General features: G+C 42.1%; 1 protein-coding gene across 1 annotated transcript in view; it reads left to right on the top strand.

Annotated features, from left to right (window-relative positions):
• The first annotated feature begins 2,429 nt into the window (after positions 1-2,429).
• HECTD2 (HECT domain E3 ubiquitin protein ligase 2) overlaps positions 2,430-15,848 on the top strand; it is a 40,563-nt gene continuing 27,144 nt past the window's right edge. Inside the window, exons 1-3 of the mRNA XM_040607140.1 lie at positions 2,430-2,713; positions 7,834-7,963; positions 13,327-13,465. Coding sequence (XP_040463074.1) covers positions 2,498-2,713; positions 7,834-7,963; positions 13,327-13,465 — 485 coding nt within the window. The 5' untranslated portion in view covers positions 2,430-2,497. The remainder of the gene's footprint in view (positions 2,714-7,833; positions 7,964-13,326; positions 13,466-15,848) is intronic.

Genomic DNA, 15,848 nt, shown 5'->3' with positions numbered 1-15,848 from the left:
CTTGTTAGAAGACAGGCTGTCTTTATCCTGTTCTGATTGCTCCATTGCCTGCTACCCAAGTTTATCACTTTGGCAAGAAATGATTGCAGGGTTTACATGCATTGCCTCGTTACGCGCAGCACTGCTGCACCCACCCAGCTAGCATCCATCCATGCTAGCAAATCGAAAGCCAGTTTAGATGTGCCTTTCCCAGCTGTGGTTATATCTTTGACTCCCTCGTGGATCTATGAATTACACTGAAATACTTTAGTTACAAACCCTAAGCACCAGATGTATGCTACCTTTGTCAGAAGTAGGAAAATGTGTTTGCTTCTACTTCGGTGTGTAGTCCTTTTACTGTCTTACAAAAAATAAGAAGAAAAGTTTTTAACAGTACGTTTGTGCCTGTTTTCGTAATTGTCATGGGTCACAGTATTCACCTGAATTAGTTTTGTTCAATGGAACACCTCAGTCTCAAACAGCACAGGATGGCATAGATATTAAAAATTTATGTCCTTGATGTTGCATTAGCTTTTTGTGAAATAATCTTGGCAGAAAGCTATCTCAGTGTTTTTGAAGCTGTTGAATATCAGGCCTTTATAGCTCAACGGAACTAAAAACAAAGACCACATTATGAATTCATTTGTATACTTGCCTACCTACATTTCTATTTCCTTCCGCTTCATCTCTCTGTGCACGCTCAAGGGAGAAGATCCTTCGATGTTTCAAGTTGGCACAGCTCCACAAAACAGCTGTGCCAATTACTTCCACTTGGGGACTGCCACTGGGTGTATAGCTGCTTGTACTGCAATTACTATCATTATGTTATTTCTTGGCACCCAAAGGAAAAAGGTGAGTGAGTGTTTGGGGGACTTTGCTTAAGTGCAGCAGGCCACTTATGCAAACCACTGAGAGCAATGGGGAAGTAAGCACAGTGAGGAGTGAACTTTTTGGAAAACCATTTCTTGTATTTAACTTGTTATGACAAAGCATTTTCTTAATGAAACCTTATAAATTCCAGGTCTGCCAGTTCCTTCAAACAGGGAAAGCATTTTCCAATGTGTTAGATAAACACTGCAGTACCTATTATGCCTTTGCTTGTGTGCGGTTTATACAGATCTTTACCACAGCTCCAATGCGCAGGAGCTACTTGTGTAATGCCTATGCTGAGAAAAACCGTCACGTGGGTTACCTCCGATTCTGACCAAACAATTCTGAAGATTTGTTTCAAGTGGTCTCTAATGAGATTCACACTCCTTTGATCCTGAATCTGGGAGGGGAACTCTTCTCCAGACACAAAATCAGAGTGTCCTGAAAGAGTCTTGTCTTGTCTGGCAGCTAACGGTCTGAAGGGCTTAAATTTCGTGTAGTTTAGTGTACAAAAACATGGCACCACTCCCACGTGGAAGGCCTCACACACACTTGCATGCCAACCCACGTGGTAGGTCAGCACCCACAGACAAGTGCTCTGTTACATCTAGTCTAGATGTTGAGTGGCAACCAGTTCAACATAGCATCTCCTCTGAAGGTGACTTGTTTTAATGGTGTTACAGCAGAGGTTCAGCAAGCACTGCGGAGAGGCTCTGGCAGCAGGGATTGCCTCAGGCTTCCCGAGGCCTGCCCAAGCCAAGGGCCGAGAGCCACCATCGCACAGGCCCTGGCATCGCTCTGTTCTTGCCAGTGAAACAGGCAGGACTACGCTCTTACGCTCCCATTTCGGTATTATTTGCACTTCATTATTTACAGAGAGTGTGACTGGAAGCCGTGATGAAGGTGCCATGAGGTGACAGGGCGGTGCCACCCGCGGCGCAGGCCCGGCCAGCGGTGCAGGGCAACACCGGCCCGCTCAGAAGGCGGCGCGGGCGGGGCCGTGCCCGCACCACCCGCGGTCCCTTCACCGCCGGCGGATATTTACTGCTCGTGTATTCACTTGCTGCCGTGCCCCGGCCCCGCCGGCCGACAGGAGGCCGCTCCCCGCTCCGCTGGCTGCCCCCTACCGCCGCCCCGCCGAGCGAAGCCCCGCGAGCCGCGGCACGGCCGGCGCCGCCGCTTTTCCTGCGCTACGGAGTTTCCGTAGCCGTGTCCTCCGCTGCCCCCGCGCGGCGCCCCCCGTTGCCAAGCGCGTTTCTATGAGCCGCCTATAAACAACATGGCGGCGGCGGCCCCTCTTCCTGCCCGCGGTCTGTAGGTGGCGCGGTGGCTGAGGGGGCGCAGCGGCGGCGGGGCCCGGCCGCGCCGGCCGCCTGCGCTGCTCCGCGTCCCGCGCTCCCCCTCCTTGCCGGGGCCGCGGCGGGGGGCGGCAGGGCTGCGCTCCGCCCCACCCCACCCGCCGCGCCGTGCGGGGGCGTGCGAGCGCCCGGCGGCAGCCCGGCTGCTGCATTGCCGCGGCGGCCCGCAGCGGAGCGGAGAGCAGCGGCGGCGGCTCCTCGGGGCGGCTCGGGGGCGGCGGTGAGGGAGGAGTAGAGGGCGCGGGGGCTCGAGTGCCGGCGGGAGCTGCGGGGCGGCCGGGAGCGGGGCCATGTCGCTGCAGAGCCCGCCGGCGGCCGCGGCTGCCGCTGACCTGCCCCCCGGCCCCGGCGCGGGGCTCCCGGCGGGCGCGGAGCTGAAGCAGGGCAGCGCGGCGCCCCCGTCAGCCGAGGAGGGCGGCGAGGAGGAGGAGGAAGACGGGGAGAAAGACACGGAGCGAGAGAAACTGCCGCCCATCCCGTCGGCATCCAGCGCGGCTGCTGCCGGGGTAGGTGTCCTGCGGCCGCCGGTGGGGCCGGGCGACCCGCCAGCGCCCGGCCGGTGCCGCCCGGCGGCGGGGAGCCGCACCGGCTTTGCGGACCGCGCTGCCGTTCGCTGTGTTTGCCGCTTCATTGGGGGGGGGGGGGGTGCATCGTGTTCGTTTTCGTTCATGTCCTTCTCCCTTGAGAGGCTTTCATTCAGGTTTTTTTTTTAAATAACAAGTGCATCTGTAAGCAGTGACATAATGAAGCTATAAATTCTTCCGTCTACTTATAGTTCTTTAACATTTCTCACCGGTCCGCGCCTCGGGGTTAGTCATGACTGAGGCTTTGCAGCGCCGAGCGCTCGTTGGGGGTTGTCGGGGGCGGGGAGGGGGGTGTCGGCTCGTGGCAAGCCTGGCAGCAGCAGAGCCAGCTGGAAGGTACTTGTGTATTTTTAACTTTTTCTTACGAGATCTTTTCCGGTTTTTACTTTGCGTTGAAGCAAAGATGACAGAACGTTGCAAGAATCGATGGATGACTTAACACGGGTAAAAAATCTGTGGGAAGGATATTTGCCAGAATAATTTAATTTCAGAAACCTTATGAGATTTTTAATTCTACTGAAGTTATGATCTCCTTTGTACTGACCATACAATATTATGAAACATAAAATTTTCCTGGCATGAGTTGGGTACTTACATAGCTCAGCGTTAAAGCTTGCAGTGAGTTATTTCAGTCCAACAACAGAGCAAAAATTTCACCAATCCCGTAGTAAGTAATACGGTTATGAGGTTTTGATTCAACGGTTCTGATAAGTAACTGACTTGCTAGAAATTTTTTTACATAATTTGAATTTAAAAGATTGAGCATCTGATGTTTGACTGTCGTGAAATAATTGTAACATTAAATGAAGTAATGCAGGCAGACTACAAACTCCCGTGTGCAATTCCAAAAGACTTTCAGCTTTGCAAATCTGTCAGAGTGTGGAAGAAGGTGTGTGTTCTTGTGATACGGATTTGGTGGGAGAGGTCTGTACGGACAAGTGCCCAGGAGTTCTTTTTACCTTTGGAAATCCCTGTTTCAGACTTTGAATGGCAAATGTCAGCCCCTTAGATTAAAAATACAAGCGCTGCTCTGGTTTGTCGGGCTTAGCTCGGCTAATGAAAAAGGTGCGCAACTGGGCAGCCATGCGGAATTCCCACCGCCTTGGAGCTGGATGTGCACTGTGTACTCCTGAACCATTGCCCACAGGCCTGAGTTGGCTAAGTTGACCTGCTACAGATCTGGCTAGGTGTGACTGTTTATCAAATGCCTGTGGGATTTTGAATTTACAAAGAGCTGCATATGGGTTTTAATATGATGTTACAGACAGTGAGTTTTGTGGACAGATGTAATGGACAGTTCCATAGCCCTGGATTTCTCTGTAACAGAATACAGAGAGAACGCAGGTATGCTTTTGTGAGGACCTTTATGAGTTGCTGTAAAGAAGATATCGAACCGTTGGTCTGCTAAGCCCTAGTTGTGACCAGCCTACGTGTCTAATTCCAGGGCTTTGTGAAGGATGTTATGAGATTCATCCTATGTAGCAATGCAAGTTCCTGTATTAAAAGTTCTGATTGAACACCAAAAAATGAACGTTACTTCATCAAATTCCCTCAAACACTTTTTAAAGAGAGAAGTGTGTTCTCAGCTTCCTCATTAAGCTAGGGAAGTTTGTAATATGGTGTGATGACAAAAGGGAGAACTTGCTGTCTCTTAAAAAAATATCTTTGCTTATTCTTGGGGGGTTTGCCATTAAAAATTACCTTCCTTTAAAAATACGTGCCTGATACAAATACAGTGATATTCCAGATAACCTTAATTTTTGTATGCTCCCTGCCTATTATTTTTAATTTTATAGCCACCATATGATGACTATGGTGATACAGGTACTATACCTTGTTTCTGTATGAAGTGAGACTCAGATATCCATGTCTCAGAACATCTCCCCAGATTTTGTGTAATTGACATTTTCTCCAGCGCGTAAAGATGCACCATAGATGTCTGCAACCGATGTGGCAAAGGTGAAAGTGACATGAAGGTGTGACACACCCTTTAAACAGTTTCCATTTTCCACAACAGCTGTGTAAAAGGTCAGAATTTTAGTAAGTCAGTAGATAACCATGGTATCGTTTTTCTCCTCTAGTGCTGAAAGATGTCTCATCTGCAGTTTAAACTGGTTGCAAGTTGGAATAAGGGGGTGGTGTGACCATTGCTGTTGTCATTCATATCCTGGCTTTTCCTAGCCAAGGGCTGTGTGGAGTTGTGGAAGACTGGTTACTTTTCTTTTTTTTTTTTTTTTTCCTTGTATTTCTGAGGAAATTTGTGGAGATTAAATTAGTCCATGAATAAATTGACAAGGCACTGCAAGGAGTTCAGGGCCAAATGGTGATTAGAAATAATGCATAAGGGGTGATGGTTTGGAGGTCAGTGTTCAAATTCTGAAAAGAAGCTTGTGGGAAGCTAAATAACTTACCCGCTAGTAAGCAGGAACGAGTAGAGGCTTCTGTAATGCAAAACCAGTCCTATGTTACGGCTTTCAAGATAGGAATGGAAGGGAAAAGCCTACTTCTTGCGTAGGCTGTTTTATTGACAGCTGCCTTTAGGTAATCTGAGTATCTTCCATGTCTTCTTGCAAAGGCAAGAAAACCTTTTACTCCTTACTGGCCTTTGCTTGCCACATACACATGGGTCTTGAGTGAGTTATGTTAGGGGTAAAGAGTAGGATTTTCAAGAAGTGAAAATCTTCTAGAGTGCATGTGCTCTTTGCAAACAGTTTGACTTTCACCATCTACTTTAACTTCAGAAATGAAAACCATAGATCTGTGAAGCATAATGCTAGTACCTCTCCAGTCTTATGGAGAACTTAATGCTTTGGAGAACTTCCATGAAGAAGCCAGCAGAGCAGAGTTGTCAGTTATTAATATGCTTCTCTTAAAAAAGAAGGATTAAAGATTGCTTTGATCCACTTGCTCCCTCTAAGCATACTCATTCTTGTATGTAGGGTTTCAGTTTTCTGATGGCAGTATGTGTGTAGGCTCTCAGGCTCTAGAGGCTTGCTGACCTCCTACAAATTTTTCTAAGTATGACATGGTGCTGTACATTTGTCCTAGATTACTCTCCCAGGAGATGTCAGAGATCCTCATTAATAAGTATGCAGTTTCCCAATATTCTCTAGGGATTTCCATTGAAGCCTTTGTCCATACATTTGTTTAATATTGTTGGAACTGCACTTGGAGCAGGATGATGGAGTTAAATAGCACGTGCAGTTTTTATTCTGAGAGTGTCATTAAGAAGAACATTTTAAAATAACTGTTCAACTGTACTGTTTCAGCAGTGTGGCTGGAGTGAAACCTAGAAAGCCGAGTCAATCAAAAAGGCTGTCACAGTAGTCTGTTCCATAAAAGCTTATCTTCTCAATTATCTGTGATAACTATTCTCTATTAATAGAGACTATTCCAAGCTCCAAAGGTTTTCTACCTAGAGCACGCATTTTGTGACACAGCAGATTAACCTCAGATCTGGATTTGTTTAAAAGCCTGTTTTTCAGTTGATCATGTCTTGGCATGTTTGTTCAGGACAAAAAAAATGTTTTTGCCAGTCATGTGCCAGGTGATTTTTAAGAAGCATCTTAGTGATATTTCAAAGGTGATAGAAAAAAATAAAAAGGTAATGTGAAAATTCCAATGGTAACTACATTTTATTTTTGATTGTTTGTTGCATACCAGCAATTGGGAGCTAGAAATTGAAACTTTTAAAACCAGAAGGCTTGCTGATTGTGTAATTTGCTGAGTTTATAAGCCATGGGAAAATGGATGTTTGTGCCGTAGTTATTTAGAATTCCTGACAGTGCACCAGCTTGCATATACTGTGGCATGGCAAGTTTATGGGCTGTGTTACAACCCTCCTGGTGGTATTTCAGGATGTTGCGGTGCAACTGAAGTGCTTTCCTCAGAACTCTGGCTGCATGTCTTAGTCCAAATTTACTACTCTTAAGGGGAAAAGGGAAATGTATGGGTTTTAAAAAAATTGATGGGATATTATGTTAATTATTCTAGAATTTTTATTCTTGTTTGGGGAATTACAGTTTTGATTTGCATGAAAACATTTTTTTCTAACTGGGAGCATAGATACTAGATATCAAGCAAATGAATCTGTAGGTTAGTGCGAGGCTGAAAATTACGATGTGCAGGGAGAGTGTGTATATTTTCTGAAGTTGATCTACTTTGTCTGGTTTCAACTGATGACTTGGAGCTGAGATGGAAATTAAAAATCTCCATCATGCAACTTCTGTCCCCTTGGGCAAGCTGCTTAACTCATCTATGCTTTGCAGGTTGTCCAGAGTAAATAACTGTATCTACTAGCACTCCACATCAAACAGACTGATTGGAGCAATCCTTTGGAAGTCTGTTGTGTGATTTCACTTCTGTTCACTGTTAAAACACATTAGCACTCAACACTTCTTAGCAAAGGCTTATGCAGACAGACTCCTTGGTGGCAGCACATACAGGTACTCAAGCAGGTTTTTTTAACGCAGTGTTAACAAATGTTTGTTGGCTATCCTTTCTTCACCAGGAGCAAATACTGATGATTTTGAATCATGAGGGGCTTTTACCCAAGTAGCCACTGTTGAAAATGTATTAACATAGAATTTTTGGTCCCACATTTCAAGTCTTGGGAAATTTGTCTAAACTACTGCAGTATATTAGGGTTATTTGGAAAAAGGACTATGTGGCACTCATCTGTTTAAACTGAGCTGGATGTAGTGAGGAATATAAAAGCAGTTAGAAATCAGGATATGGACAGTTAGAATATTGTTGAAAGCATTCTAACCTTACTGTGTTTTTCTCGCAGTAATCCAAGGATATCTTCATACCCTGAAAATTAATACCTGAGTTTCTGAATGTAATGGAAAGGAATTTTATGGTATCTCCCCTGAATCAATTTGAAATAAACTTGCAGAATCATTATTTATGTCTTACTTGGGTATTACCACTCTGATTTCAAGATAAAAGGTATTTAAGTATTCTGTGTAATACCTCATAAGTAAGATTACACTTGCAGTAATGTATTAGCCCTTTATAGCTTGCTGTCATCTTAATTACAGGGGTTGGAGAGAGGAGCCAAAAATCAGTTTTCTGCTTTCAGCAATTTCATCACAACTATCAACCAAAAGAAAGAAGGCATCGGAAACAGAAATTCACCTACGCAACTTGTTATACCCAACATCAAAAATGGTAAGAGGATAAAAGCCCTGTGTTACTTAGTTACCAATTTAAGAAGGTGCTCGGTGTTCTGCCAGTATTTGTATTGTGGTAGTGCCAGAAAATCTAGAAACCTAGATTTCATTAAATTATGCTATGCTGTACATTGTACAGGCAGTGACATACATGATAATCCATCCTCTGCAGAGGTTAAGTCAACAGAGACGAGTTGGATAAGAAAAACAAATAGTCTTGGAGAATGAAATAATAATCTGAAGTTTTAAAGGAAGTTACAGATTCAGTAGTCCATCTGCAGATACCGTTTGTCTAATTGCAGTCAGATGGCAGCTTCTCTAGAAATTGTGTCAGAACTTTGTGGAGAAAATGTTTCTATCTCCATCTGAAGGATGACAAGCATAGTGCTTTTAAAGGAGACAGATGCTGAGAGTTGCTGGGTTTTTTGAGTGAAGATGAAGGACAGTGATGACACGCAATAAAATTCACAGACAAAGATTGGTCAGTTCTGAAGAGCTTTAAAGGTGAGAGGAAAGGTGGTTGTGGTATGTTAAGGTAAAGATAGGGAAAAGATAGAAAGTGGACTTGTGTATTCAGTATGGTAGGCTAGAATTGTGAAGCCTGATGAGATGGTTCATCATAGACCTGAATTTTTTATTAGATTGTTGGGCTAGGATATGGAATTTTCATAATTTGGGACTTCTGATAAAAGGCTGTTCAAACATTTGTCAGGTTTGTATTGATCTTGCCTATGAGCAGTTCCCTCTCAGCCTTATTCTGTGATTCAATAAGTCTTTATAACACTCAATGAATTTAAAGCTAGGAAGAAAGAGACTGTATTAAATAAGAGATCTCAGTAGGGTGAGTTTGAAACAAAACTGCTGACAGGTATTGTCAGTCTTAAATTTGTGTAGAGAAAGATGGCTTATACCTTGCAGGATTGGATTCTTACTAAAATAATCTTTGTATCCTTGCAAGCTATACTGCAAAAGTAAAAGTCAATCTCAGTGATGTTCACTCTCATGTGCCTCAGTTCTTGCTGCACATGATACTGTCCCAGTTGTAATTACTGCCTCATAAGTACTTAGTGGTTAATTTTCACCACATTAAGGCATGGCAGTATTTATTACAGTCAAGGATATATTCTTGAAATAGAGCTCAATGTGTAAAATTAAGCAGATATTCTAGTAGTTGCAGGATCAGGGTAACCGACCTATGTAAAACCAGATAATTTTTACTAACAGTCCAAGGTGCACTCAAAATTTTTTGAGGAAGTATAAGTATTCTATGAAAAAAATCATCAAAAAAAAATCAAAATAATCATTGAAACAAACTTCTCATTTAAAAAGGCTTCTTTTGCTATTCTAGAATTCAGGAATGAGGCTGTTTTTGTGGGTTTTCTTTATCTATACACATATTCAGAGAAATAGCATGTGTGTGTATGTGTGCTTATACTGGTAATAGTTCAGGCCTGAGTTCAAAGACTGCTGTTGAAAAACAGAAGCATGAAAGAGGTAATGCTGGTAAATACAGCACGAGAGCTAGGGTGATGTTTGCTATTTAGCTACCACAGAGATTAAATTTATATAACAAGTCTTCTAATGCAACAATGATCTAGTATGAAATCTAGATATGAACTAGATTGTTCTAGTTCTTCTATAATGTTACAAATATAAGTAAGATTTGTTTGCTTTACCTACTTCGAAAATTTTTATCTGCTAGTAGCCGTGTTGGTCATAACTGCTGTTCTAAATTAATTCACACTAAATTTCCTTGTACTAGTCAATTCTGCTTTCTATCAATGAGATTTTCTTCCTCAAAGTTTTTGATCGTTCCCTAAGCAGTCATGCATTGCTGAGTCTTTGTTTGATGTAACTGGGCAAACAGCCAGAAATGATTGCTTTTTCTTGTCTTGTAATAATGTGTTATTGCTGCTTATCAACTCAATACATAAAGTTTCAAGTTTCTCCTCAATGGAACTCAAGTGAGAGATCTTAATTAATATTTTTAAATGTCAGATGAACAAATACATCTATTTACAAATAAACTTGAATTATGGCAAAACATACTGAAGTTGACAGTATTTATTAAACATGTTATTAAACCCCAGTTTTAGTATATCTAATTTAACCTACATATATTTCAAAGAAAACTGCATCACTGACAGGGTGCAAGTTACCAGCTTAGCACCTGCAGCCTCAATTTACTGAAATGAGAAACAGCTTCTGTCAGCAGCTGTCTCTTCTACAGATGTGGAGAGAATGTTTTCCTCATTTCAGTGTATTCAGCTGGTTATAATTCAATGTTTAATCCATTTCAAACTGGAAGACAGAATGAGAGCTAAATGAAAGTGACTTGTCTTTCTCAGAGTATAAAAATAAGACATAGTCTTAGTTTCTTTTAGGTCAGGCCATCTTGCTTTCAGAGAATGATGTGCAATAGCAGAGCGCTTGCCTGGCAGCATTGTTTGGCACCTTGGCTTGAGTTGATTTAATATGTATGTGTCCACTTTTGTTTTTTTTAATTACTGCTCTTCTCTTTCAATAGCTTTAAATTTCAGCCCCGAGAGTGGGCAAGATTCCATATCTGTAATCAATGCCATACTCGGGGAGCAGGGGGCTTGAGGGCAGCTCTGATCTATTATCATCTGATGAGTGGTGGCTGAGTTAAGTCACAATGACAGCGTCTCTGTCATTAGCATGAGTGTAAAGAACCTGCCTTTGGGTTTTGGGGATTTTGTTAGCATTTGTTTCCCTGCTGTGACAAATGGAGTAGGCAGCTGAATAGTGATACTACTTTGATGTTTAGTTAATTTTAAAAAACAACTCTTGGAAAAGGCTTAGAGGGCTCCTGGAAAATTCATACAGGGTTTTGGTTTAATATGTTTGACTTCTGAGGACACTTTCTTTATATAGTGTCTTTTATCCCAAACATGTCATAATTTATATAGATGCTTTTAAAAACATGCAGTATACATCAGACTAAAAAAGCATTTTAAGGATATTTGAGAAGACACTGTCAGTAAAATGGATGTCTGTGTGTACTGCATTGGAATAATTTTTTTTTCATTATTTTGGTGTGTTTACCTTGGCCAGCTGCCAGACACCCACCCAGCTGCTCTATCACACTGCCTCTCCTCAACAGGACACGGAAAGAAAAATGAGATGAAAAAGCTCATGGGTTGAGGTAAAGGCAAGGTGTCCACTTTCCAGTTACCATCACAGGCAAAACAGACTTGGCTTGAGGATATTGATTTATTGCCCATTAAAAAAAACCCAAAACCTAACACCTTTCCCCTGCCCCCCTTCTTCCCAGGCTCAACTTCGCTTCCTGGTTGCCCACCCTTGGACTTCTGTCCCCCAGGCGGTGCAGGGGGTGAGGAGTGAGGGTTGTAGGCCGCTCACAACATTTGTCTCTGGTATTCCTTCCTCCTGATGCTGTTACCCTGCTCCAGCACAGGGTCTCTTCCACCAGATGCAGTCTTTCACAAATTTCTCCAACATGGGTCCTTCCTGTGAGTTGCAGTTCTTCACGAACTGCTCCGACGTGGCCCGTGCCGCAGGGTGCAGCCCTTTAGGAAGGGGCTGCTCCAGCATGGGTCCCCCACAGGCCCCAGTTCCTGCTAGCAGCTTGTGTGGGCACGGGCTCGCCACGGGCCACAGGGTGGGTATCTGCTCCGCCGTGGGCTGCAGGGGGGCAATCTGCTTCACCGTGGGCTTCTCCGTGGGCTGCCACGGAATCTCTGCTCCGGTGCCTGGAGCACCTCCTCCACCTTCTCCACTGACCTTAGGGCCTGCAGGGTGGTTTCTCCCTCTCTCCCCCCTTTCTTTTTTTAAAAATCTCTCTCAGCCGCTATGCAGTTTTTTACCCTTTCTTAAACATATTATCACAGAAGTGCTGTCTTGGCTTTGGCCAGTGGTGGGTCTGTTTCGGAGCTGGCTGTACCTGACACAGAGGCAGCCCCATCTCATCTCACAGAGGCCACCTCAGCAGCCACCCTGCTGCGGAGCCTTGCCACGTAAACACAGCTCAACACTCTGGAACCAGGGAGAAAGTAAGGAGCAGAATAGGAAGGCCTTGTTAAAGCACTACTATCTGTACTTAGAATAGGCAGCCAAATTTATTGAAAAGAAATTTTTAAAGTTGCTGCTGTTTCAGCCATAATTCTCTGCAAGACAGAAAACTTGCATTTTTCATTTAATTTATTGGTGAGATTCTTTTAGGAGGCTATAGATGATCCACAGCCAGCTTTTAGCTAAAAATTATGTATCATAGTGTAGAAAAGTTGAATGAAGACTTGTCCTTGTATGTCAGAAAATAGTTGGACTTTGGTGTGGTTGTGCTTGAGATTTTTATTGGGTAAAGGGAACATCAGTGTTACAGTTTGTATATTACGGAATTTACATCATATGCTGTAAATACAATAATGGGCAACACTACTATTTGTGGCTAATAGCTACCAGTCATGGACTGCTCAGTTTCTCTTTCAAACAGCAAATAGAACAGGATCATTCTGTGTAATTGTAATTCCATGGCATCCTGTGATTTTTTTTTTTTTTGTAATTATGTTCTAACTTGCTTAGCTTGAGTTCCTTATAGGTTCAGGTAGATGTCATGTTCAGAATAGGCACTTTGTTTATGCATCTGACTTTAGAAGGCACTTGGCTTAATGTTCAGAAGGTTGAGCATCTACAGCTACAATAAATTTAATGAAAATACTGCAGCACTCATTTTTTGTGTGGTGTGAATAATGCTGTGTGTATACCATTGTGTGATACAATACCAGCGTGACTTACGTAAGTACTGTGTTTTGCTATTTTCCCTAAGAATGAGTTGGAACACAGGTCACCAGGTTGGGTTTTTTTGGTTGAATGGGCTTTTTGGGTGTTGGTTTTTTGGGTGTTTTTGCCAGCAGCATGTCAGCAATTCAGTTGTGAGAATCTGTCTTGTTTTTTCCTTTGTTTCTGTAATAGGCGATCATTTGTTTGCAACTTGGTCCAGAAGTTCGTTTATAAAATGGTAGCAACTGCCTTCTTTCAGAAGGTGTTAGATAGGAGACGGGCTGGCCAGTTTTCTCCCTCAACTGGCAGGAGGCAGCACTTCATTCACAAAGACATAGTTATGAACTCAGGATACAGTTTTTTGTTTCTAGGGTTTTATTTCCCTTTAATTAGTTGAAGTTTCCATCATGTCTGGGATGAGCATGTGGTAAGAAAAGTACTGGGATGAATAGGGGTTTAAAGATGTAGAATCAACCAGTGTGACTTTCCTTTTTTTTTTTTTTTCCCCCTAGGTCCTACATACCTGTATTTCACGAGCTAAATGTTTATGTATGTTGCATATGATTACATTGTGTTTATTGTTCTTTGCATTTTTTTAAGTGAGGGACCTACCACCTATTTGTCTCGATGTACGACAAAAGCAGCGCATCTCTATAGATACACTACCCCAAGAACTGAAAGCACCAATTCCTCCTGAACCTTCCCTTCCCATCCGAACCAAAACAGTGAAAGATTTTCAGTAAGTTACACTGAGGTTTCTAAAAGTGTACTTTCTTTCTTTGGACTTTTTTCATTTTGTCCTAATTCATACATCTCAAATAAGGAAACAGTTCAGTAAGACTGACAAGTAGTTAATCTGGTTGTGATGGTGGGATCGATAACTTTGTTACTGTGAAAATGATCAAAATACTTTCTCTAGCTTGAAGTGATGTTCTGTTCAAGAAATGGCAAAGCTTGTACTTCAGAGTTAGAAATTCAGCTTCTGACATTCAGTGGATGTTTAGTCTGGGGGGGAAAAAATGTATGGCTTATTGTAGGCTGGAAAATCCCTTTCCATCTTAGCTATTTTGTTTGTATTGCCAGTTATGGGGTGTCCTGTCCATTGAGGTATTGGGCATTCTCAGTTTTGTGTGCACACCAGACACTTACATGTGTAACATCATGTTTGAGGACCTGGAGTGGTGATTATGTGGACTACACTATTTCTGACTTCGTCCAAAAGTGCCTTTCTTCGTGCATTATGTTAGAGAGTGTTGATTTTCAATATTAGTTTTATGGCAAAAACTTACTACTTTTTTCATGTATCCTTGCTGCTTATGTGACCAAAATTTTAAGCAGTGTAAGCGTAAGCTATTCTAGCACTTCTGAAAGGCACGATGCTTTAAGTTTGTCTAAGTAAAAGTAAAAGCTAAGATCAGAGTCTGTGTAGTCAGTATTTATGTTGCTGCCCCATAAAACTGATTTATCTAGAAGTAGAATTGATGTGAAAGTGTGTTGTGTTCCACTTCTGTTTTTGCAGGTCAGTACAGACCCTTAATCAAAACTGTATCTGCATTAGATTTCTTCCAGCACTGTTATGATACTCGGCACACAATGCTTGATTGACTTAGCTAGGCTAGCAGAAGTCCCCAGGGAAACCACCTGAATTGTTTTTAAGTAGTATAGCCCATTTCCTTGATGTCAGGTCTGCATCACAGAGTTTTGCCGGCTTTACTTTGTTCACTGTGGGGACAAGGCAATAGGGAACATTTTTCCTCTGCTTAACATAACTATGGTCCCCAGAATTGTGATATTGGCACTGCTATTTGAGGAAGTGGTATAATTTTGTGGGAAAACTAATGATATAAGGCCGTTATATACCCCCTAAACTGGGGGACTCTGCCTGCAATACGTGAACATATATTGGCATAGTATTTCTGTAGTGTGGATGTGTTCTTAGAGGGGTATTACTAATTCATTGGAAGCATGGGGTGGGTCTTTTTTTGTTTTTTGGGGTTTTTTTTCAGCCTTAGCACCTACAGAGTGGCATTATGCTGCTGTAATACCCTGAAGTGTTTTACAGTAGGGTAATCTCAGTCAGGAAATAGGGAAAAGTATTCCTAGGAAGAAGCCTGATTCTTCTGTTTCTTAAACAGATGGGGGGAAAAAAAATCACAGTTGCTCCAAGTCATGTGAGCATGTACTCTTCATTGCTCTTTTCTGTATTTGAAATTTTTTGCGTTCAGTAAGGAAAAGGAATGCTTTTTGATTAATCAGTGTGTGTATTTGGTGGAAAAGGAAATGTATAAAAAAGAATTGGACAGGAGGTGATCCTTTGTTGGTATTCAGGTGATCTGAAGAGCTGAAATCTTTTCCATATTCAGATTTTTGTATCTATTGATTGCTCTGCCTACTTAAGTAATTATAAAGATTTTTTTTATTCTTTCAAGTATAGTATAAAAAAAAGTCATTAGCGTTTTCAGTATGTCTTACTGATGACGTCTTAAAAATAGCTAGTGCAGAGAAATTATCTGGGGTGGTGCGAACTGGGATTTGTATCACCAGCATTGTAGATAACCAAAATAAAATTCTGCTTCAGAGGTTGGTTAGTTTTTTTTGTTGTTTGTTTTCAGTGTGTGATATTATACAAAATTTCATATACAGTTACTTGCTTTAAGGTCCAAGGACTTTAAATATAAATCCAAAGTTTTGTTGTCCCCTTAATCTTTGTATGTGACTGTACACTTTCTTTATTTTATTTGAAAAAATTGAAAAGAAATAAAACCTTTTACAAATGATAATGAGTTCTATGACTTTAGGAGCCTGCATACTTAAATAAACTACTCTCAGAAATTTTATTATGTCAGTGTATCTTCAGCATTATTCTCTTCTGCTAATTATTTGTCTTAACATACTGAACTGTGACACCATGAATTAACATTTTGGATAAAAGACATTGTTCAGGTATATCAAACACAAACTATGCTTTTGTTCTCTTGTAATACTGTGATCTTTAAATGTCAAGGAAGATGTTAGAAAGATACTGGTATTATACTTGCCTGTCTTCTATGTGTGCTTAGTGAGGAAAGCTTAGAGTTACAGTGCAGTCTAAGGCCTAAGTGTCTGGGAAAACTGAACCCTTA

Source organism: Falco naumanni, chromosome 9 (genome assembly GCF_017639655.2).
Source record: "Falco naumanni isolate bFalNau1 chromosome 9, bFalNau1.pat, whole genome shotgun sequence".
Classification (NCBI taxonomy): domain Eukaryota; kingdom Metazoa; phylum Chordata; class Aves; order Falconiformes; family Falconidae; genus Falco; species Falco naumanni.
The sequence above is the reverse complement of the archived record's forward strand: the minus strand, read 5'-3'. Positions and strand labels throughout refer to the sequence as shown.